The following is a 25,166-nucleotide window of genomic DNA, read 5'->3' as shown; positions in this document are numbered from 1 at the left end:
CTCTCGCTCTCTTTTTCTTCTGTCTGTCTGTCTGTTTCTTTTTCTTCTCTCCCTCCCTCCCTCCCCCCCTTTCTTCTATCTGTCCGTCTGCCTCCCTTTGGGATCGCGACCTCGACGTCGCCTTTCCTCCACTCAACTCTTCTTCCCTTTAGAGGCGGAATATGGAAACAGGCGGAGCCCCGCCCACCTTCCTCTAGCCCCGCCCTCTACCTTTCTCCCCTTCGGCGGAGATCCCTTCTCCCTTCCTCCGTTCCTGCCCGGTTGCGGCGGCTGCGATCTCCCGGTCTTCCTCCAGGCTTCGTTCTTTTGTCTTCCTCCTCGTCCTCTGGTCTGCCCAGGAGGATCAGTGAGCTCGGGGCAGAAGCGCCTCTCTCCGCCGGCAGCGCCTCCCTTCCCGGCGATGAAGAGCGCGCCTCCCTGGGCTGGAAGAAGGCGAGTCCCCCGCGGCGGTTGAGGCGGTGGAAGAGCCAGGTGAGGAGGGGACAAGGTCGCCCAGTCTCGCTTCTCCCGGTTCTTTGGAGAGCAGAATTGGTTGCCCTGCTGGGATAACCAAAGTGGCTCCTCTCTCTCTCTCTGAATTAGTGTGTCTCTGTGTGTGTGTGTGTGAGAGAGAGAGTTCATTAGTTCAGGGGTCTCCAACCTTGGCAACTTTAAGGCTTGAGGACTTCAGCTCCCAGAATTCCTCAGCCAGCTTTGCTGGCTGAGGAATTCTGGGAGTTGAAGTCCACAAGCCTTAAAGTTGCCAAGGTTGGAGACCCCTGCATTAGTTAATTTGTGGGAGCAGGTTGCCAACGACTTTTTTCTACGCTCCTGCCTTAGGATCAGAAATAAAGTCATACCAAGGATGCTCCTAACACTTTAAAAAGTTGTTTAGTTTCTGAATTAAGTTTCTGAATTAACCCTTTTCCCGAATTGGCATTACTGAACCACAGATCAAGCAGCCAGGACAGCCGCCTGCAGCTCTCCCGAGCTCCATTTTCGCTGGCAGAGGCACCGCGGGCCACTCCTTCACTGTTTCCGCGGGCCCGATCTAAGTAACCCCCTCGGCCTTGAGTTTGACACCCTGATCTAAATGTTAAAATGTCTCTTTTGGGGGTGTTTGAATAGGGGGAGAATTCAGAGAAAGTTGACCTCCTGATTAGCATCCATAGTTATTTCATGAAGATAAAGTAACTGTTAGACTCCATGGCATCGATTTATCCATATCACTGCAATCTCACTGGAATAAATTATTCTTCTGCCAGTGTATGTAATATTTAATATATATATAATTAAATGTAATATTGCTCTTTCTAAATTAATTCATGTTTAATTAGTTCAATAAACCTTTTGCCTTGGATTCTATAATAAGCCGTTCCTATCTATTCTTTAGTCAGACACCCTGAGTTGTAATACTTCATGGGGCCACTAAGTGGCCACAAAGAGCCACAGAAAACCCTGGCTGGTTGCTACCATCTAGTGGCCCTATGTATTTAGTAGCCCTATCTTGGTGATGGCCAAAATTTGACTCCAGAAGGAATGAGCTCTGCTGTGCCCCGTATTCTGCAGATGGTTCCTGGCAGGATTATCTGAGGTTGGGTCACCTCTGATAGCACTCTAAATCTGAAACCCAGGTGACCAAAATATAAATGTTGCATTCATTTATCATGCCATATCCAAACAAATAAGCCATGCTGTGGTTTAATAGGATAACTTGGTTCATGCAACTTGCTTAAACAGTGGCTGGGTTCTCTGAGCGTAATAATGCTCAGTTGGAAGGGACCTTGGAGGTCTTCTAGTCCAACCCTTGCTCAAACAGGAGACCCCATATCGTATCGGACTAGTGCCATTGGTTTGTGTATTTGTGTGGCACTTTAAACTCTGCGGACACTGAACCCAATAATTTTGCAATTTAAATAACTGAGGGCAAGGCGGATTGTCAAACATTTTTAGAAAGATGATCTGAGTCCACAGCAACAAAGGATTCATTGTATTTTAAATTTCACCTTTTCATCAAATGTGTATGCTTTGACCCCTGCAATCACTCCTCTCAGAGTATTCTACGAATATAGCTAAGGTAGTGGTGGAGGATGGAATTTTTCCATTTCCAAGGTTAATGTCTTCTTTCCTTGTGAATACTTTTGTGAAAGAGATTGTCACATATAATGTGTCTGCATTTTGGATATGTTCCTCCCAGTAAAACAGTACTAGACTGTGCCTGGCATTCTGGGTGGATTCACATCAGTTGCTCGATTTGGGGAATCTAGATTCACTGAACAAAGAAACCCAAGGGGTTGGGATCAGTGGTAGGATTCAAATTTTTTTACTACTGGTTCTGTGGGCATGGCTTGGTGGACGTGCCATAGCTTGTTGGGCATGGCAGGGGAAGGATACTGCAAAATCCCCATTTCCCTCCCCAGCCCACTAACCTGCTTTCCAGTTCTGTTCTCCTGTACTTGGCAACCAAAGAAGACCCAGCTAATCAGCTGGGATTCTAGAGGCAGAGAATAAATGGGGACGGAGCCAGTCACAGGTGGGATTTGCCAGTTCTCTGAACTGCTCAAAATTTCTGCTACTGGTTCTCCAGAACTGGTCAGAACCTGCTGAATACCAACTCTGGGTGGGATCCCACAAAATGCTAAGTCATCAACACAAACTGCACCCTTAACCCCAATGCAAACTCAGCAGTCTTAGCATTTTATGCAAGTGTTGCCTGAAACAGAACCACAAACATATTTTAGGATAAAAGTGTAGAGAGGAAAATTAGCTTTTCCAGCTGTTGCTGGCTGAGCAATTGAAGTGTCCTTTAAAATTTGGCATCTCTGTTTGTAAAGTATCTCATTTGATTGAGCTAAAGGTGCCAAAATTTTGGCATGTTTCTTTAATAAATTAAAGCAGGTAAGAGGAACTGAGTGGGATTGAGCCAGAGGCAATATTGGTCTGCAGTTTGTTTTTCACAATGACACATAAGATGCAACAGGATACATGCTGTAGCAATAGAGGCTCCCTCCTGAATCTGCGCACGGATGAAGCTCCAAGTTGTTGAGCTACGATTTATTGAATTATCCACAACATGATAAACAACCACAAACTTTGCTTTCTAAACTGTGAAGCCTGATTTGCTTATTTTAATCAAAAGCTAGCAGAGCCACACTCTGCCCTATTGGAATGCATGACTAGACAAACTAAGCGATCAATAACAGAATTTTAATAAATCAACTATTTATTAAGCCATCTTAAATTGTATGGAGGAAGAATTTATGTTGAGTTCTAGTTGCACCTTGACCAGCTGGATAACCGTGGGTCAGTTACACTCTCTCAGCCCAACCCACCTCACAGGGTTGTTGTTGTGACGAAAATAGGAGGAGGAAGCTTTGTTGGATACATTCACCACCTTGAGTTATTTATAAAATAAAATAAAGGTGGGATCCAAATAAATACATACCGGTAATGCCTCATATTTATAATGTGTTCATTTAATGATTGGGGTATTTGCTTTATGATCGCTGCATTTCTTAAGTGCCACAAAACAATTATTTACAAACATTCCATATTGCAGCATGACTACAAATCCCATTTGCATGATGCACATTTTCTTCCAGTAAGGTACAGGTAATCCTCAACTTACAACTTTTATTGAGTCTGTAATTTCAGTCATAAGTCATGATGGTTGTTAAGCAGCACTAGCAGAGGTGGGTATTCAGCAGGTTCTGACCAGTTCTGGAGAACCGGTAATGGAAATTTTGAGCAGTTCGGAGAACCAGCAAATACCACTTCTGACTGGCCCCGCCAACCCCATCTATTCTCCACCCCCCGAGTCCCAGCTGATTGGCTGGGTCTTCTTTGGTTGCCCTGCACAGGAGAAAGGAGCTGGAAAGCAGGTTAGTGGGTTGGGGAGGGAATGGGGATTTTTGCAGTTACCCTCCCCTGCCACGCCCATCAAGCCACACCCACAGAACCGGTAGTAAAAAAAATTGAATCCCACCATTGAGCACTAGCACTTAGACTTATATATCACTTCACAGTGCTTTGCATCCTTCTTTAAGCGGTTTATAGAGTCAGCCTATTGCCCCCAACAATCTGGGTCCTCATTTTACTGATCTTGGAAGGATGGAAGGCTGAGTCAACCTTGAAACAATGAGAATTGAATTGCTGAACGGCAGCCAGCAGTCAGCAGAAGTACCCTGCAGTACTGCCCTCTAACCACTGCGCCACCACGGCAGGCATGGCCATGTGATGGCCTGCTTAACAATCATCACGACTTACGACAGAAATTGCAGGCTCGGTTACGGTTGTAAGTTGAAGACCACCTGTACACGTTGGGAGAAAATGTGCATCCTGAGAGTGGGATTTGTAGCCATGCTTCAATATGGAGTATTCATAAAGTCCCATAATTGGATTGAAGCCCTAACACAACTCAGCAACGGTTCCCCTTGACAGAAATGAAATTGCCATGACATGGAAACAAAGATGGGATCTGTTGAGGCTGGCAAACCACACTTTGAAATCTTCAGTCACTCATTAAACAATGCAGATTAAAGTCAAACACCGCGGATAAGGGCAACTAATCAAAAAGTTTGATTCAACTTTCATAAAATTTATTGTGTAACTTTAGAATGTACTAAACAGAATCCCAATATAAATTAAGTGTTATATTAAGTAATTTTAAGCTAGGGGAACGAGTTAAAGGCGTCACTCCAATCAGTGTACAGGAGAAGTATATTAAAAGAGAAAAGATGAATGGATAGATGGAAATAGAACAGACAAAGAATGATAAGTATTATGAATTGAATTGAGATAAGATAAATAAAACAAAACTAAGAAAGATAAAAGAGGGAAGAAGCTATATAGAAAGTTGAAAATGGTAATAAGATATGGAACGATATATAAAGTGAATATGATTTTTGAATTTGTGTCTGTGCGATGAGTTTTTAGCCCGGGATCAAACAGCCTTCAGAAAAGATGTTTTATATTTGTTTTTTTAAAAAAATGTTTTATGTTTTGTATGTTTGTGTATTGTTTATGAAAGGCAATAAAACTTTAATTAGCAAGAAATATAATTTGGTTAATAGAATGAAAAGGAGAAGTTGGGATAAGATACGAAGTTGAATAGATAACGTAAATATCTATACTACAATTTGGAACTATTTTGTATGTTCTATTGGTTTTCTTGGAAAGGATTTTTTATGTTATTATGCCTTGATTGTTTGTGTATTGTTTTTGTAAAACTAATAAAATTTGTTGGGAAAGAGAAAAAGTTTGATTCAACTCAATTACGGCAGTGGAAGAGTTAAGGGCCTGGTAGCTAAGAGAATAAATAAACTCTCCCTCCCCTTCATTTGGTGTCTGTGCTAATTTTGCTTAATGGTTAATCCAGAGCTGCAGAGAGGCAAGCTATCTTCCGGGAAATTCCACCGCCCCCCCCCTTAACAGTTGAGCATGTTCTTTCCTCAACCGCTGCTTTTGGGTGTTATGTATAGTGTGTGCGTGTGTGAGGGAGAATGAGACTAAGCACTGTCAATTTGTCTGCAAATCTGGAGATTCCTTCAGGCTCGCTGACAGCTTCTTTTGGTGCCTGAATGGTGCTACTTCAGCCACAGAGTGATAATGTGTTTTGCTAGGTTAATCGAGGACGCTCAAGGCAAAGTCAGTTTTAGCGTCCAAGTCCCGGGCATCAGGACTGCACATGTTTCAAAAATGATATGAAAGAAGGTTTTGATCCTTGCGCAAGCAGATCAGCCTTCTGACAGTCACTGAAGCAGCCAGATGTTGTTTAGGCTTCAGTGGAAACCTGGAAGGCCAAACTATTCTGTGGAATGAATGAATGAATGAATGAATGAATGAATGAATGAATGAATGAATGAATGAATGAATGAACGAACACTGCACACCAGAACAACTAGACACAAGGACAGTTTTTTCTCCCAAAAGCCATCACTTGGCTAAACAAATAATTCCCTCAACACTGTTCAACTATTTACAAATTCTGCACTACTATTACTGTTAATCTTCTCACACTCCTTATCACCCATCTCCTCTGACTTGTGATTGTATGACTGTAATGTTGTCACTTGTATCCTTATGATTTATACTGTTTCGTAGTATGATTTGATTGCTTATTGTACCCCATGACTATCATTCAGTGTTGTACCTTGTGATTCTTGACTCTTGACAAATGTATCTTTTCTTTTATGTACACTGAGAGCATTTACACCAAGACAAATTCCTTGTGTGTCCAATCACATTTGGCCAATATAGAATTCTATTATCTATCTATCTATCTATCTATCTATCTATCTATCTATCTATCTATCTATCTATCATCTGTGAGTGAATGAGTGAGTGAATCCCAAAGCAGCCCAGACTTCAGATTTGAAGAATAGTTATACGTTTCTCTTCCTCAGAAATTCACCCAACGAAATAATTAAATATGAACATGAATTTGGGCAAACTCTGGGAGGCTGTGGAGGACGGGGGAACCCAGCATGCTGTGTCCCATGGAGTCATGAAGAGTCAGACATGTCTTAGCGACTGAACAATAACAACGTAACTAAATAGGGGAAGCTAAATAACCGTCGATGCTTCAATGCTAGTAGGAAATTCCAGGTAGAATTTTGCAAGAGGAATACGGGTCAACTCTAGCTGAAGAAAAAGAGACTTGTAGCTTGATTCAGGGGTGGGGCTGCTGGGGTTTCTCAGGGGTTCGGGAGAGCCCCTAGCTAAGATTCTATGCAGTTCAGAAACCCCCCCAAATCCCACTCCTGGCTGGCCCTGCCCTGCCCTGCCCTCCCCTCCCAGGAGTTACCACGTGGCCCGTTTTGGAGGCAGGTAAGTGCAGGGCGCGTGTGGAGGCTCAGGGAGGGTGAAAAACGGGCCTCCCGGAAGTTCAGGAAGGCCGGAAATGGACCTGTTTCTGGCTTTCAGAGAGCCTCCAGAGCCCGGGGAGGGCAAAAATGTCCCCCCCTCACCGTGGTGCAGGAGGCCGACTAGGCTAGGGGTCTCCAACCTTGACAACTTTTAGACTTGTGGACTTCAACTCCCAGAGTTCCTCAGCCAGCTTTGCTGGCTGAGGAACTCTGGGAATTGAAGTCCACAAGTCTTAAAGTTGCCAAGGTTGGAGACCTCTGGACTAGGCCATGCCCACCGTGGCCATGCTGACCCAGCAACCGGGCAGAGAACCCATTGCTAAAATGTTTGAAGCCCACCCCTGGCTCTACTGTAGAAAAAGAGATGGGTATCATTCTTCCTTTCTGGTTTTAGGACTTGGGGACTGGACCCAAAGGCTCCTGGGCCTGAAGAACTGGACTTCCAAACAGCAGCGTTGATGGTTAATTGTTTTTGAGATGGCTGAAAAAGATGGTGAGTTGAACCCTAGAAAAAGAGAAGGGAAGGAAAAACCCAACAACTTTCTTTCCTCCTCTGAATCCTCGACCTTCCCATCGCTCTTTCATGTTCGAGTAGGACTTTAAGACGAACATCTTCAGGCATTCAGGAGAAGTGCAAAGCTATTTGCTCTTTTATCTGATCATAATAATAAGGGTTTCTTTCCTCTCGGTTTAGTTTTAGGTTCAAAAGTGGAGTTTCCGAAGACCATCCAGAAAACTAAATATTGTGATAGTATAGCATAGACCTGGTTCACATGTACAAATCCACGTCTTACGGCTTGTTTGCTTTGGTATATACAGTGGTACAGGGGTGGGATTCAAATTTTGGAACAACCAGTTCTGTGGGCGTGGCTTAGTTGGTGGGCGTGGCTTGGTGGTCATGTGACTGGCTGGACATGGCTTGGTGGTCATGTTATTGGCTGGGCATGGCCAACTCAACATCACTCACATCGAGGCACGCATCTCCTCGCCTGGCCTCTCATGACTGTGGGGGTGCTGCAACAGTCGTAAGTGTGAAAAATGCTCATAAGTCACTTTTTTCAGTGCCATTTTAACTTTGAATGGTCACTCCACATAAGCAAAGTACCAGCAAAAGGGGGAAAGAAAACTCCAGAGAAGTTCCTGAGACAGGAAGTCTAGTCCTGCCAAGAATGTAATAAGGGTTAACAGAGAGGCAGTTTCTGTAAGCAACACCAGAATGTTTCCTTCCTGCCTTCCTTACAGGATTAGGCCAGTAATTTCTTCTAACAACCGGTTCTACGAACTGCTTAGAATGTTAACAACCGGTTCTAGTGAATAGGTGCGAACTGGTAGAATCCCCCCCCTGCAGTGATACCTTGGTACTCAACTGCTTTGAAACTCATCGAATTTGGTACTCAACGCATTTGGATGAGAAAACGTTGTCCCTTACTCGTTGTTTGTTTGGTAGTCAGCATGTCAGTGTCAGCTGCCTTGTGACTCAGTACATTATTCCTTATGAGAAAAATGTGTTAGGTATTCATCGTTCTGGTACTCATTGTGTCTGCTGGAACCAATTAACGATGAGTATCAAGGTACTGCAATATACCCATCCTCATGGCCTTTGTATTAGGATGTTGACAAACAGTGGTGGTATTCAATTTTTTTTACTACCGGTTCTGTGGGCGTGGCTTGGTGGGTGTGGTATGGCTTGGCGGGCTTGGCTTGGCTTGGTGGGTGTGGCTTGGTGGGCATGGCAGGGGAAGGATACCGTAAAATTTTCATTTCCACCCCACTCCAGGGGAAGGTTACTACAAAATCCCCATTCCCTCCCCACCCCACTAACCTGCTTTCCAGCTCTGTTCTCCTGTGCAGGGCAACCAAAGAAGACCCAGCCAATCAGCTGGGACTCGGGAGGCGGAGAATAGATGAGGGCAGGGCCAGTCAGAGGTGGTATTGGCGGGTTCTCCGAACTACTCAAAATTTCCACTCACGGTTCTCCAGAAGTGGTTAGAACCTGCTGAATATCACCTCTGCTACTGGTTCTGTAGGCGTGGCTTGGTGGGCATGGCAGGGGAAGGATACTGCAAAATCACCATTCCCTCCCCACCCCACTAACCTGCTTTCCAGCTCTGTTCTCCTGTGCAGGGCAACCAAAGAAGACCCAGCTGATCAGCTGGGACTCAATGAGAGGCAGAGAATAGATGCGGGTGGGGCCAGTCAGTGGTGGTATTTACTAGTTCTCCGAACTACTCAAAATTTCCGCTACCGGTTCTCCAGAACCTGTCAGACCTGGCTGAATACCACCTCTGGTGACAAACATCCTAAGCTGCTGTTATGTACAATGGCAAGTCCAAGTCATTCTGAAATATTGCCACGTTTCTCCATTTTCCCTTCCTAACTTGAAGGAAACCCTCTCTCTGTTATTAATGGTATCCGGGGAGGTGTTTTTCCACACCTGCTCCTGCCTGATGGGGACAGCTCTGACCTTTGCTGCCTGCTGCTCTTTCTACCTTTCAGGAGAACTTAAAACATGCCGTTGGACTCTGCCTAAAGTCATGGCAGTGGGAGCCGGCACCTTCCTGCTTTTGGCTGGAATCGGAGTTGGGATTTGGGCAATAGGTAAGATCCCTTGTTGGGTCAGAGAGAGGTTTATCTCTTTATTTAAAACACTTATAGATCCTCCCCACCATCTGAGACCCAATTCTGGATGGGTCCCAGTCAAGAAATTGGTTGTGATGTAAAATAAAGTAAATAAAATAAATAAATCGGTTGTGATGTAAAATAAAAGCAGTGATTTTCAGCTGCAGGTTGGCAGGAATGAGGATATGCATGCAAATGAAAAACACTTGCATACAATGATAGTTAAGCATGAAAGCTGGCTGGATGACTTTGGGTCAATCCCTAGGAGACTGTGAGTTCAAATCCTACCTTAGGCACAAAGGTTGGCTGGATGACTTTGGGTCAATCACTAGGAGATTGAGAGTTCTAGTCCTGCCTTAGGCATGAAAGCTGGTCGGGTGACTTTGGATCAATCACTAGGAGACTGTGAGTTCTAGTCTCACCTTAGGCATGAAAGCCAGCTGGGAGACTTTGGGCCAATTACCAGGAGACTGTGAGTTCTAGTCCTGCCTTAGGCATGAAAGCCAGCTGGGTGACTTTGGGCCAATCACCAGGAGACGTTGAGTTCTAGTCCTGCCTTAGGCATAAAAGCTGGCCGGGTGACTTTGGCTCAACCACTAAGAGACTGTGAGTTCTAATCCCTCCTTAGGCATGAAAGCCAGCTGGGTGACTTTGAGCCAGCCACTCTCTCTCAGTCCACCCACCCTATTTCCAAAGGTTTCCCTGCTGTGAAGAGCAAGCATTAACTTCTGTAGAACATGGATTTTGCCTCTGTTGTCATTGTCTTCCTGCTGAGCGATGTTCTAATCAGCCTTCTTATCTCCCACTGCAGTGGTGTCTGTGCTTGGGAGTGAAAAGGGAAGCTTATATGCGGGTGAGTATGCGACCAAGGGCAGTGGAACTCTTCCCGCCATTTGTGACCTAGCCTCACCTTTTCCAGCCCGATGTCTTCAGGAACTGTGGGACTACAGCTTCTCCAATTCCCAGCCAGTCTGATTAAAAAGCAGCTGTAGCTCAGCAACAGATGAGATCAGCCCAGTGGTGGTATGCTACCGGTTCGTACCGGTTCGCCTGAACTGGTAGTTAAAAAAAAAAAAACCACCTGAGGAGAAAGAAGAGAAAAGCGCAGGATCGGCCCTCCCTCCCACCCACCCCTGTGCTCTTTCTCTTCTTTCTCCTCCCAGCTGATTGGTCCTGCAGGCCTCAGCTGATGTGTGGAAAGCTACGCGTGCACGTTAGGTGCGCACATGTGTGATCACCAAACCAGTAGTGGAACAGATAGGATCCCACTCCTGGATCAGCCAGTATACCTGGGGAGGGGGGGGGCACAAATGAGCTGGGATAGTCCTGTCTTATACACTACCTTTTGTTCTGTTCAGTTCAGGTGAATTCCGAGGATTTGCGCCTAACTGTGTATGATGAGACTGAAGGGAAGTGGAGGCTACTGTGTTCTTCTTCCTCTGATGCCCAGGTGGCAGCTCTTAGTTGCGAGGAGATGGGATTTGTCAGGTACACCCAAAACGTGGCTGTGATGACAAGGTCTATAGCAGTGGTGGGATTCAAAAAATTTTTATTATCAGTTCTGTGGGCGTGGCTTGGTAGGTGTGGTGTGGCTTGGTGGGCATGGCAGGGGAAGGATACTGTAAAATCCCCATGCCCTCCCCACCCCCACTGACCTGCTTTCCAGCTCCCTTCTCCTGTGCAGGGCAACCAAAAAAGACCCAGCCAATCAACTGGGACTCAATGGGAGGCGGAGAATAGATAGGGGCGGGGCCAGTCAGAGGCGATACTTGCCGGTTCTCTAAACTACTCAAAATTTCCGCTACCAGTTCTCCAGAACTGGTCAGAACCTGCTGAATCCCACCTCTGGATTTGTCTCTGTTCCAGATCTCTCTCCCATTCGGTCTTGAATGCAGGCAGTGCAGGTGCCAATGGAACGTCAGGCTACTTCTGCGTGGATGAGTCCCGCCTGCCTTTTGTGCAAAAGCTGAGAGAGGCCATTGTTGTCTGGTAAGGACCATTTCCTTCTTCCCACTTTTCCTTCGCTTAAATCCACAGGCCTTCCCAGCCTTGAATGTACATGGTAACATCTATTATTTCCAGCCATCCTGGCCAATGGGTAAGTATGACGGGAAGTCAGCAGTCTAAATATAGCAACTCCTGCCAGGTAACAAATTGTATTGATTTATCAAAATATAAAATAGCACTAGCACTTAGACTTATATACCACTTCACAGTGCTTTACAGCCCGCTCTTAGTGGTCAGCCTATTGCCCCCAACAATCTGGGTCCTCATTTTACCCACCTCGAAAGGATGGAAGGCTGAGTCATCCTTGGGCTGGTATGGATGGATGGATGAATGGATGGATGGATGGGAAGGAAGGAAGGAGGGAAGGAAGGAATAGCAATAGCACTAAGACTTATATACCATTTCACAGTGCTTTACAGCCCTCTCTAAGCAGTTGACAGAGTCAACCTATCGCCCCCAACAATCTGGGTCCTCATTTTACCCACCTCGAAAGGATGGAAGGCTGAATCAATCTTGAGCCCGGTAAGATTTGAACTGCCAAATTGCAGACAGCTGGCAGTCAGCACAAGTAGCCTGCAGTACTGCACTCTAACCACTGCACCACTGTGGCTCATGAAATACAAACATATAATGAAAAATAAAAAATAATGGAAAGATAAGGAGGGAAAAGAGGAATATTTTTTTTCTTGGTCCAGGATTTGCTTAGAAGTAACATGATATACATTAGCTACTTTTCCTAAATTGTCTCATCTTTGCATATGAGACCAATTGGTGAAGTCTATAATGAAAGATCCCTGAGAACTGAATGTAATCAGTGCCGTCATCATTCAAGGAAATAGAAACTAGAGCTATTCTGTATGCCACCGAAAGTTCAAGCTGCAAAAATTGGGAGTTCACACTTTTCTTGATAATGCCTCTTTACTTCTCCTTCTGTATACTTGAGTTTTCTTCTCTTTCTCACAGTGAATGTCTGACAGGCCGGATCCTAGCAACTCTTTGCCAAGGTATGAAACTCACAAACTATTTCAAGGGTATCTTTAGTCATCTTTCTCTGCCCTCTTCCAATTCAGATCTTTCTTTCTCATCTTAACCTTTCTCCAAATCTTTCTCAGGTCTTTCTCTTATTCACATGCTACGTCCAGCTTTCCTGTCTTCTGATTTGCTCAAATCTAAATTCTCCTCCGATGCTCGTTGGTTTCATCACAAGCACTCAGCTGGGTTATTGTAATATCCTTGTTCCTCATGAATAAGATTTCATTCATGAAGTTATGTGGGATGCACAAAAGTTGATGGAATTAGCTGAGATGGCTAAATCGACTGTTTTGATCAAAGAAAACAACATAAGTATTTCTGTTTTTACTTGGAAACCACTTCTGGACTTTATGCTTGAGGTAGAAAAAAAAATGAACCTTTGATTTTGGGCTTTACTGATTAGATAGATTGTCATTACAGAAGTGGCTACTTTATATTATTATGGAAAAGTAAAAAGTTGAGATTTGATATTACTGTCTTATTCTTACTATATCAGAGGGAGTTGGAAGTCAATGCCTTTTTTTTTCTTTTTTCTCTTCTTTTCTATACTTCTCTCTTCCCCTTTCCCTCCCTTTTCTTTCCTAGTATTTGCTTTTGTATTTTATATTATAAGCTAATAAAAATTGTAAACTTAACCATGAAGTTATGTGGGATGCAAAGTTGCATCAGAACAGGTATTAAACTATTGTATGTTTTGTAGACTGTGGACGCAGGAAGTTATCCGTAGACCGGATTGTAGGTGGCCAAGACGCCAGTGTGGGTAAATGGCCCTGGCAAGTCAGCCTACGTTACGATGGGACACATCTCTGTGGTGGCTCCATCATCTCAAATGAATGGGTAGTTACAGCAGCTCACTGCTTTCCAGAGTAAGTCCCGGACTAGATATGTGTATAGAATAACATCCACATTTGTAATATTGATTGTTCTTAACAGTTGACCAGATGTTTCTGAGTGCTCACTAGGGAAGTATGTCAACTGTTGATGAGTTCAGAAGGGCCTTCCAGATGTTTTGCTTTCAATCCCCAGAATTCTAAGCCACAGCCATGCCAGTGTGATGACCCGGGGCGTGGCACAAGGGCAACACAGCCAGATAATAAGTAGGGGTCCTTTTATCAGCTCCAACTTTGCTCCCAGTTACTTTCTGGTCTGGAGAAAAACTCCCCCAGGAACCTGCAACAGTCTTTGGCTGCAGATATTCCAGTCCAAATTGTTGTAAACAGAAGGCTTTAAACTATAAATCCAACAAGGCAAAATAAGGTAATAAATCCGGCAGGGCAAGATAAGGAGTTCCAGAAGTGAAGTAACACAGCAGTAAATCAAACCAGTTGGGAGGATGCCAGGAACACAGATAACAACAGCCACACTAGATAAACTCAGGCCACCCAACCCCTCTGCCTCTCCTTTAACTTCCTCCCCAGGTGTGCCTTGTGAAGGGAATCGGGGGGCCTTTCCTTCCTCGTAAGCCATGCAACCCACATTGTTCTCTTCTCCATTCTTCCCTGCGTGCCCTAGGATGAAGAGGGGGTGGGCCTGGGTCTTCCTCTGAATTCCCTCTCTCTTGTTCTACCTCTCCCCTGCTCTGCCCAGCTGGACTTTGCCCTTCCCCAGTTTCCTCCACAACCAATGGAGCCACACTCCCACTCTCTGTTCGTCTTCCTCCTCAGATTCAGACTCCAATGGGGGCATGACAGCCAGCTGGGGAATTCAAGGAACGGAAAGCCCTCTGAAATGTACCCTGATTTATTGCTAATTGTAGACTTTACTCAAAAAGCATTTATATTGGTCTCTAAGACCCTGAAGATTCTTCGGCTTGTTAAGATTATGATCTTAGGCGGGGGTCCTAAGTCAAAATACAGTTGGGTAGTTCAAGCTTAGCAGACTGTGTGAACTCAGACAATTGAGTTAGGTTTTGATGAAATAAATGGACATTTTGGGCAATATGCAAATCTAGCCATGATATCTGACCTTCAACCACAGTCCATGGGCCCAACGTGCTATTGAAAAAGAGAGTCCCCAAACACCCCAGGGATGTTGTTTTTGCCTTTTGAAGCAAATGAAATAATATATCTGGGCAGAGTTTACACATGTGCTCTGCTTGGTCATTGAAGCCATTTTCTGGATTTAACAAGCCATATCAAAAAATATCAACCTTGACCAAGTCTGTAGAGATTCTCAGTCATCATCCAGGTCATGGTTGTCCCAAAGGTGCTTTTTCAGGAGGCAACTGGACTTTGTTTTTTCTTTTGAAGATGTTTTGTTTCTCATCCAAGAAGCCTCTTTAGCTGTGAACCATTCCCCACTATCCTATCAGAGCTGAAGAAGCTTCTTGGATAAGAAGCGAAATGTCTTCAAAAGAAAAAACAAGAAAGTCCAGTTACCTACTGAAAAAGTACTTTTGGAACAACCCTAACCAAGGTTCCAATGAATCAAGTATAGCTTGTGATGTGAATGCAGCTGCTAGATCCTTAATTAACTTGATCAAAAGTCCAAAGGGGATAAATCCAAAGTCCCACTGATCCCACCTGCTGTCCAACCTTCTCCTTTTGGGTCTGCCTTGCAGGAGGAATCGTGTCTTGTACCGCTGGCAGGTCTTCATGGGTGCCGTATCTCAGCTATCCATAAGGGGCCTGCAGATGGACATAGCCAGCATTGTGTACCATGGTGGGTACAGGCCCTTTGTGGACCCCAATAGTGAAGAGAACAGCAATGACATTGCCTTGTTGCGCTTGGCCACACCACTCTCCTTCAATGGTGAGTGTCAACTCTGAAACGAACCTGTCTGAAGCCATCTTTTGCTGCCTCATAGTTGCCATGAACTTTGGGGGGCGGGTTTGAGAGGAGGAAGTAGATAGACTGGCTAGCAGTCAAAACAAAAAGCTTTCTTGTGGGAACCAAGGTCATCCTGTGGGAACCAAGGTCAACACATGACAGTTGGAGGAGGAGAGGAGTAACCAAGGAACCCTTGATCAAATGCCTTTGTAAGGTCCCAGAAGTTTCCCCGAGCCACTGAGATGCCAAAGAGAGTGAGACTCGAGACGAGGCTTGCAAAAAGAAACAGCTTTTTTTAATGGCCAGAGTAAAGGTGACAAAACTATATCCAAAAAAATACAGACAAAATGCACGTAAGGAATAGCCACACCTAGGTAAAGTTTGTCTAGGATCTTATACACTTGCTTAGCCAATCAGAGACAAAAGTTTGTTCTTCAACGTGGGCAATATCTTGCCCACGCCCTCCCCACACTAATCCGTGGAGCATTCTTTGTCCATGCTCTGTCCATGCTTGGTTATCTTACAGGGTATCCCTTGTCCTTGTGTGTTCGTGCTCCTAGGCAGCTCCACCCACTTATCTATGGAGCAGGACATTCCTGAGAACTGTCTCCAAGGATGTGCTTAGCTCTGAAGCAAATGGCAGAAGCGAGGAACCAGATAGAAAAGGATACAATTCTTTTACAGAATGAATTCCTAACAAATGATTCCCAACCTTAGCAAAACAGTACAAGCAACTTCTTTAACAGAAGCCAAGAGCAAAGGTTAGATTGATTTGTGTCAATATGTCCTTTCACCTTCACTGGACAGTGTGGCCTGTGGTACTTGGGGAAGGATGGGACAATTGCTCTTGTAATTATGTCATAAACCCGGGAAAACTTTCAGAGTTGGTTTTCACTAGCTGTCCTGATATGATGTATCCAATAAACATGTTCTTTGAGGAATCTACCTGCTTCGGATCTACCTGCTCTTTGAGGAATCTACCTGCCTTGTGCTTTTGGAAGATGCATTACTTGGAAGGCTGACAGTGAGAATATTGCTGGGCAGGAGTTGGGTGGCTCATGATATTATTTATTTATTTATTTATTTGATTTGTCAATTGTTTACAAGATAATAAGTATAAGTGTATACATAGTTATGAATACATGAAATGGGTGCATATAAGAAAAATAAAAGAAAAAATAAAAGAAACAATAGGACAGGGACGGTAGGCACAATCATAATGGAAAGTCCACCCATCCTTTATTTGTGTACAACATCTTCACACTGGTATGAAAGAAAAGAGGAGGAAGTAGTATTAGGTATGTTTGCCGCCTTGTTTATAAAGGAATAAAGGCGGGATTTAAAAAAAACAAACCTTTAAAATCCGCTTAGATTCTTCTCCCTAAAGTTGTGGAAGGCCAGCACCCTCTAGTGAAAATTCCATTGAAAGTCACTTTTCCTTTGATTCATAAATTCTCTCTTCCAACTGGTTAAAAAAATAAAAAACATCAGGAGAAATTTTCGGCACGGAAAAGTCACAGAAAGCAACTTGCCACTCATGGCCGTGAGCCAGGGAAAGAAAGACTCTCTTACCCAAGATAGTAGCCATGTTTTTTAAGGTTCTTTTTTCTTCTTCCAGAATTTATTCAGCCCATCTGCCTCCCAGCATTGGGGCAAACTTTGGTGGATGGCAAGATCTGTACGGTGACAGGATGGGGCAACACGCAATATTATGGTAAGGTCCTCTTGCTGCTACGAGAGGGCAGTAGCGTTTGTACGGTTGGAGTTCTCACTCAGTTGAAAAGTTCTGCTTTTTGAGGAAGGGAGGAAGGAAGAAAGGAAGGAAGGAAGGAAGGAAGGAAGGAAGGAAGGAAGGAGGGAGGGAGGAAGGAAGGAAGGAAGGAAGGAGGAAGGGAGGGAGGGAGGAAGGAAGGAAGGAAGGAGGGAGGGAGGGAGGGAGGAAGGGAGGGAGGAGGGAGGGAAGGAGGGAGGGAGGGAGGGGAGGAGGGAGGAAGGGGGGGAGGAGGGAGGGAGGGAAGGAGGGGGAGGGAGGGAGGGAGGAGGAGAGAGGAGGGAGGGAGGGAGGAAGGGAAGGAAGGAAGAGGGAGGAAGGGAGGAAGAAGGGGAGGGAGGAAGGGACGAAGAAGGAAAGGAGGGAGGGAGGGAGGAGGGGACAAAGAAGGAAAGGAGGAAGGAAGGAAGGAAGGGAGGGAGGGAGAGAGGGAGGGAGGAGGAAGGGAAAAGAAGGGAGGGAGGGAGGAGGGACAAAGAAGGAAGGAAGGGAGGGAGGGAGGAGGGAGGAAGGAAGGCCTGGCCAAAGGGAAGAAAAGGACACACAAAATAAAGGGATTATTTGTAAGAAGCCAAGAGGCTGACCTTAATTGCCCCTGCATATACCTATAATATCTCTCTCATGATTGTAAGCCTCACAACAACCACCATTAAGCTAGCAGATAAATGTTTCCTTTTACTGTTCTCCCTACCACTTTCTAAAGGCTGCAGAATTTATATGTCTGTTCCTTTACAATAGATCGTTACCTTCCTGTTGACACTTAAGCATTGATGCCTCTGTATGGAAAACACACAGTGGGATGCCAGTTTTTGCGTCTTGCTTCTCTTTGAGGATACTGGATTCGGCAGAGGCTTGGTTTAATAACAGCGGGGCACATTTAAACTCACATAAATTGGCCTCAATGGATTGGAAGAGAAATGGGCCGGTCTCTGTTCTGAAGCTGCAGCCAAAGTAGCTCAGGAAAAAGCGAGACCGAAGATCCGTACTTTAACTGGGGCTTCACCAAAGCTGAGGGGGATTACGGGGGCTGGTTCTCTGTGGAGATGAAGACATATAACTCTTTTCTCCAAATGTTTGGCTTTCGGTCCAGAGGTCCTTCTTCCTTGCTCAAGGAAGATCCAAGGGTGGGCTTCAAAAAACGTTAGCAAAGGGTTCTCTGCCCGGTTGCTGGGTGGGCGTGGCCATGGTGGGCGTGGCCTAGTCAGCCTCCTGCACCAAGGTGGGGGGGCGCTTTTGCCCTCCCTGGCTCCAGAGGCTTTCCTTGAGCCTCCAGGAGGGCGAAAATGGCCTCCCCAGGCTCCGGAGGTTCTCTGGAAGCAGGAAACGGGCCCATTTTCGGTCTCTTTGAACTTCTGGGAGGCCCGTTTTTCACCCTCCCTGAGCCTCCACGCAGGCCTTGCACTTACCTGCATCCAAAACGGGCCATGTGGGGACACCTGGGAGGGGAGTGGCAGGGTGGGCGGGCCCCAGCCAGGAGTGGGATTTGGGGGTTCTCTGAACTGTGCAGAACCTTAGCTAGGGGCTCTCCCGAACCCCGCCGAACCCCCAGCAGCCCACCCCCGGTAAGATCTAATTAAAAAAAAAAACTTTTGAAAAGACTTTGGGTTGCTAATAGAACATCTCGGATCCAAAGTTCAACTAAACGATCCGAGAATCCTATCTCAGAGAACCTCTGACTCTCTAGAATGATGTTGATGAACTGCATAAATTGTCGGCATCCCTTGTCATCATAATTCATAATTCAGGCAGGGCAAAGGACTCCCAATCCCTGAGCTGTTCCCGGTAAGCTGAGTAAGGCAGATGCCAGCACATTCCCACAATAAAAAGAACAACTATGCGCTATAGATTAGGTCCTTCCCAAGGCTGTTAAGGCAATGAGCAACAATCTACTGATCCTGAACGAAGGAAAAAAGACTAAAATTTACACCCAGAACTGTAGATCTATGTCAGGGTTCGATTTCTATGTACTGCAGTGATCTATCTTTTCTGTCTATATATGGCTTTATTCAGTGGTGGGATTCAGTTTTCTGTGGGCGTGGCTTGATGGGTGTGGCAGGGGAAAGATACTGCAATAATCCCCATTCCCTCCCCACCCTACTATCCTTCTTTCCAGCTCCATTCTCCTTTGCAGGGCAACTAAAGAAGAGCCAGCCAATCAGCTGGGACTTGGGAGGCAGAGAAGAGATGGGGGCGGGGCCAGTCAAAGGTGGTATTTGCCGGTTCTCCGAACTACTCAAAATTTCCGCTACCGGTTCTCCAGAACCGGTCAGAACTGGTCTGAATACCACCTCTGACTTTATTCTTTTCTGCAATAAAGAGTCTCAGCTTGCTGAGTTGTATTCAGACAGTTCCTGGAGAAGGTGACAAGTAGCCGAAGAACCCGTGTTTACATTGGGGCCTGGGGGAAGCATGGCGTCGAGGGAGAACTTGCCAACCACTGTAAAACGGGTATTGAGCTGATGGAAGCACCAGGCTCCCTTGTACAAAGGCAGCTTCTGATTCCTCCTTCTTTTGTAGGCCATCAGTCTGAAGACCTTCAAGAGGCCAGAGTACCTGTCATCAGCACCGCTATCTGCAACGGCCCTGATTACTACAGCAGTCAGATAAAGCCCAGGATGTTTTGCGCTGGTTTTCCAGGTGGAGGTATAGATGCTTGCCAGGTAGGGTCAGTTTGACATGCTGGCTGGGGAATGCTGGGAATGAAAGTCCTCCCATTTTAAAATGGTCATGGTTAAGGAACACTGCTCTAGAAGTTAGCGTCTTCGGCTTGGTGCCCACTAGACATTGGCAGCATCAATGGGAAACATAGCCAAATATATCTGAAAGACTTCAAGATGGAGAACACAAAGGTAGACGTTAGATTCATCGTAGGACTATTTAGCTGGATGTAGCTTTTTCTTCTTAAATATAAAGCAACTAGCTCAATACCCATGCTTCGCTACGGAGCTACCTGTGGTCGGGCTTAGTTTTTTGGGGAGGACAATAAGGGGGAAAAATTGTGCCTCTTCCTACCAGCATCCATTGGTATTCATCCGACTAGTGTCCTGTCAGTGTGTGTAAGAGTTGAGGACTGTTTGAAAACTGAAACAGTATTTGCTGTGTGAGCAAGGAGACAGCAAGGAGCCTGGGTGTGGCTTAGCTCAACTGTTCTGTACTAAAGCTGGTTGCTGCTATGAAACTAAAACTGAAAGTGAAACTCCTCTGCTTGTGTTTTACATTTGGAACAGATTTTTTTTCAGGTGGGGAAGGGAAGTAGAACTCCTTAGCATCAGAGCCTGTTAATAATAATAAACGAAATACTAATGCTCTGATGGTCATTTCGAAAAATCCTTTCTTAGTGAGCATCTAGAAGCCTGTTTCTGTCCACCATAATAGCTTTCCTTGACGTCATTCAAGTGTGCTGAATTAAAAACTCCCATTATCCCCAGACAGCAAGCCCTTGTGGGCTTTGAATTCTGGAATAGCAGCGCAGTGAATAGGGAAGTGTGGTTAGCCAGCAGCAGGTGCAGATGGTGGAGGAAAGCAAGGACTTGGAGGAGGGGCCGGGACCATCAGGGAGTGGACTGCTGCCTTCAGAGATGGTGGGGGCTGGCAGCAGTGATGAGGAGGTTCCTGAAGAGCCTGTGCTCAGTGCATGTGAGCGCAGGATGCTTCGTAGGAGGGAACAGCTGAAGCTGCATAGATGACTCGGAAGTAAGGAGGCAATGTAATGGCCCCTCCCTCTAGGGAATATAAGCCTGGTTGCAAGCAATTTTTGCCTTTGCAGAAGGCAAAAAGCATTCAAAGGGTTAAGTGTCATGATAACAGACTTTGATTTCTTTGAAGGTTTTGCTACTTGGATTACTTGGCTGCAAGCCATCTGGTAACTACAAAGAGGTGTTTGTAGAATAAAGCCGTGAACGTTTCAGTTTTTGAGTTTAGCTTTGTTTTTGCTCTCAGGGAATTCGGCTGGGTCAGAACAGGAAGTAAGGATGATAACATAAATTGCAGGTTTTCCTTTTAACCTAGGTTTCTTCCTCATGACAGGGGGACAGCGGTGGCCCTTTTATGTGTGAAGACAGCATTTCACAAGTGTTACGTTGGCGGCTGTGCGGCATTGTAAGCTGGGGTACAGGCTGTGCCCTGGCCAATAAGCCTGGAGTCTACACCAAGGTGAATGCTTTCCATGGGTGGATCCACCACACCATGAAGGTAAATTGAATGGGGGAATACGCCAGAGAAGCTGCTGTGGGAATCATGGTTGTGTTCACACAAAATGTTTAATCAACATGCTAAGTTTTGTTTAATTGGCAGGGGCACATTCAATATTGTGTAAAATCAGCCTATTTTGATGGATTTGTTTCTGTGCATGCAAAATGGATTAATTCAATTGCAAGATGAAGTATTTTGTCACACTGCAATCATTAAATGAGGTTGTTTCATCTCCCCCCCAGTGGGATTCCAAGGTAATCTAACCTTCCTTTTGGCTTTTCAAAGCCTCTCTGTGTCCTAACAATGAAACTTTAGGGGAACAATTGTTGAAAATCAGTAACACAAAACACAAAACTTCCAGTTTGAGCTAGGAAGTCACAAAACCTACCTTGTAAGCCCTAAAATAGTAAAAATATAATGAACATTTAATGTACCCAATCCCCAAACCACTTTATTAGAGAAGACACTTCTTCAATAAGGTGGAGAGAACAACAGTCAGAAAGTTTCTTAAATACAAACAGATATTCCAAATATGCTTTTATTCAAAGGGCAACTGGGCTTTCTTTGTTTTTCCTTGAAGAAGTGTTACCTTCTCATCCAAGAAACTTCATAAGTTCAGTTGAACTGAAAAAGCTTCTTGGATGAGAAGCAAAACATCTTCAGGAACAACAAAATTTGGTTGCCTTTTGCAAAAAAAAAGCACCTTTGGGACAACCATGATGTGGATGACTGAAAATCTCCATAGACATTTACAGATATATTTACAAATTTAAACTAATTCACTTGCTTGAATATCATTACTGCTTTTGCTTTAATAAATTTTGTGAAAGACAAGATTGACAATAAATTTTGTGAAAGACAAGACAATTTTCAGCTTACACAGCTATCTGGGGTTTGACACTATGTTTACCACAGCCCTAGTCTAATCAAGGGTAGATGGTGGGTCAATCAAATTATTACTCGTACCTTCCCTTATGAACCAGTATTTGACCTCCATTGCTTCAACAGTGATTCTCCATCACTGATCTGAATAATTGGGGAAAGAAGTAGAACATGGACATGGACCAGTTCTTCTTTTAGTTAATTTTCATCAGCAGGATTCCACGAGATGAAAAACCCAGATCAACTTGTGCTCTTTTAATGTGTTGGAATAACATCCCCATGTTGGTTGGAGGTGATGGAAATCAGAAGTCACAATATCTGAAGCCTATCGGGTTGAGGAAGGCTGGAGATGCTTCCTTTACTTTGTCTCTGTTTCTTTTTTTTTGCAGACAAACTCCCACATTAGTGGGTTGGTGATTCAGCAGTGAAATGCATGGAGCTGGCCTCCTCCCTTTCCAGTGAATTGCTGCTTTAAATAGAAGGAGAAGAATCAAGGAAAATGAGGAGGAGGAGAAAAAAAAAGGAACGAACGTACTGATATCTTCGGCCTGGCCAAATGAGCAGAATGGGACAGAAAGGTCCTTGCCAATTGCTGAAGCTATTGTGGCATTCTGGTTGTTTCAGGTTTTTGATAAGATGCTTTTGTTCAATTCTTCATGGACCTTTTGGTCCTTCAGCTGCTCATCTATGGATGAATTGAACAGAATACAGAGTTGGAAGGGATCTTGAAGGTCTGTCTTCTAGTCCTGCTTAAGCAACCCCCGGCTTAAGCAAGAAACCCTATACCATTTCAAACAAATGGTTGTTTGATCTCTTCTTAAAACCTCGTGTTGGAACACCCACAACTTCTGGAGAACTAATTGTTCTAACTGTCAGGAAATGTCTCCTTAGTTCTAGGTTGGTTCTCTCCTTGATTAGTTTCCATCCATCTTCTGTGCCCAGCTTTCCAAGGCATTTATAATTAATGAAGAGCTCCTGCTACATAAAATCACATGCACAGCTTTAAAGACTTTCAAAGTTTAATGGATGCACTTGGATTAAAGGGTTATAATAAAAATCCTATCAAAAGTTGAACACTGAACCCCAAATTTGAAATTTGGTTAGCCTTGTGGTTGGCGTTGATTTCACATCTATTCATTTTCATAACAATGTATCCCACCAGACTATTTTATCATTCTTTGATTTTTTGAGCGTTGTTGTCCAAACTTCTTTAGACCAGCCCTTCTCAACCTGATCTTCCTTGATTGTGTGGATTATTGTTTTCATCATTCCTTACCCACAGATGGTAGTTATCTCCTTCAGATGCATGGGAGTAGAAAGATGGCTGGGAAAACTTGCTTTAGGTCATTGGCTTATAGTCCACTGTGTCCATATCGTACAAATGATTTCACACAACTTTCTCTCTGCTCCTCCCTTTCCTGAGAATTTTAACAATGGAAGAGTAGAAGAGCTTCATTCTGCATATATAATGAAATTAACTGAACAAACTCAGAATCTACAGGGATTGGCAGATGGAAAAGAAAACAGGAAGTCTTTATGCTTTATTTTCCAATGGCAAACTTCTGGGAAGACCATGAGAACATAAAAGGGGTTTGGTAAACGTACAATTACAGTAAATGGATTGTGTTTGAGTCCCACTTTGGATTAGAGACAAAAGAAAGTTTATGAACAAAGAGAGAACGACAAGGAAGAGAACTCCTGCCCCAGCTGAATGAAAATATGTGTAGCTCAGGCTTGAATGCTGGAATCCATGGTGCTTTCTGAGCATGTTTTTTTGCCTGCAGATATTTCATTACCCTACTAGGTAACATCTTCAGGGCTATCCGGTATGGGGTTTTCTACCTGTTTATATAAAGTGATATCTTCTATGTATGCTGTTGGACTGACAGACCCCTTGATGGCTCTTTTATATTAATATGTGAGGCAGACTTCTTCAATTGATCTGTTTTGGTTTATATATCACTCTCAAAAATCTCACCCAACCTGGTGTCTTGGCTGGCTAGAATTCTTGGAATTTGCAGTCCATTACATGTAGAAACATCACTTGGGGAAAACTCCCTAGAAGGTTATCTCCTGCCCTATGTTGTCTCCAGTTTAGAGGCTCACTGACAATGGAGTCCGATTGCTTTCATCCATGGGTAGATATCTTAGAAGAAGGCACAGTGATGTACAATTGTATCTTCTTGTACTAATTATTCACAATGGTTTATATATGATCATCTGGGTACAACTGACCTTTCGTTTTCATGAAGAAACTTTCACTTTTTATCTTTGGCTGAGGCCAGTATCTTCCAATACCAGGAAGCATCCAAGAAAGTCCACTTATTAGGTCTTTATACATTGCATATATATATATATGACTATATTGCCTCTCTTCAGTCTTACCTAATCTTGTTCACTCAGATTGCATTTTGCAACTGGACTTTCTTGTTTTTATTTTTCTTTGAAGAAGTTTTGCTTCTCATCCAAGAAGCTTCTTCAGCTCTGACTGGATGGTGGGGATTGGCAGCATTTATATTCCTTGCAACCAGCTTCCATTCCCCACCATCCAACCACAGCTGAAGAAGTTGAAAGGGAAGGGAAACTTCTTCAAAGAAAAAAACAAGAAAGGCCGTTGCTTCCTGAAAAAGCGCCCTTGGGACAACCATGACCTGCAGGACTGAGAATCTTCATAGACACTCAGATTGTATACATTTCCATACTTGTAATGATCTCAATAAAATAAACTGGTTTTGATTGTGAACAGTTCTTGAATGTTCGTGTAGATTTCCCTAACAATCCCCATTGAAAATGGGGATTCTCCAAATCAATTTAACTAACGCTTATGTCTCATAAGAGGTGTATTTTCCCCCAGTAATAGCTCACCAATATCCTTGCAAGGAAAGACAAACATTTCATGGTTTGAACTGCAGAGGACAGCAAACTGTAAAATGTGCTTCAAATTTCCTGGGTATTTTTAATTTTTTTTTTTTTACATAGCTGGGTATTTTACACAAACGGTCTTTTATTCTCGGAGCTTTCTTGCCTTTGGAGAATAATTTCTGTTTAGG

At 44.2% G+C, this 25,166-nt stretch overlaps 1 protein-coding gene across 2 annotated transcripts; it reads left to right on the top strand.

The window, feature by feature from the left end:
• Positions 1-24,859, top strand: HPN (hepsin). 2 transcript variants are annotated; one of them, XM_087970918.1, is made up of 13 exons: positions 1-471; positions 7,240-7,338; positions 9,342-9,443; positions 10,276-10,317; positions 10,823-10,952; positions 11,331-11,453; positions 12,435-12,475; positions 13,204-13,369; positions 15,064-15,254; positions 16,891-16,986; positions 19,561-19,703; positions 21,070-21,234; positions 22,506-24,859. In XM_087970918.1, the coding sequence occupies exons 2-13, from the start codon at positions 7,323-7,325 to the stop codon at positions 22,542-22,544; spliced, it is 1,254 nt and encodes a 417-aa protein (XP_087827044.1). In that variant the 5' UTR covers positions 1-471; positions 7,240-7,322; the 3' UTR covers positions 22,545-24,859. The 2 variants fall into 2 exon arrangements, with proteins under 2 accessions (XP_087827044.1, XP_087827045.1); XM_087970919.1 differs by lacking the exons at positions 1-471; positions 7,240-7,338 and having other exon boundaries at positions 9,372-9,443; positions 10,828-10,952.
• The last annotated feature ends 307 nt before the right edge of the window (positions 24,860-25,166 follow it).

Source organism: Notechis scutatus, chromosome 8, assembly GCF_049901735.1.
Source record: "Notechis scutatus isolate UNSWTSFEM ecotype Mainland chromosome 8, rNotScu1.2, whole genome shotgun sequence".
Classification (NCBI taxonomy): Eukaryota; Metazoa; Chordata; class Lepidosauria; order Squamata; family Elapidae; genus Notechis; species Notechis scutatus.
Note: the sequence above shows the minus strand (reverse complement) of the source record. Positions and strands in the feature narration are given on the sequence as shown.

Coding starts and splice junctions, on each gene's coding strand:
- HPN (XM_087970918.1), top strand. Junction 10,953..11,330: donor GAGGAGATGGGATTTGTCAG/GTACACCCAAAA, acceptor TCTCTGTTCCAG/ATCTCTCTCCCATTCGGTCT. Junction 13,370..15,063: donor GCAGCTCACTGCTTTCCAGA/GTAAGTCCCGGA, acceptor TCTGCCTTGCAG/GAGGAATCGTGTCTTGTACC.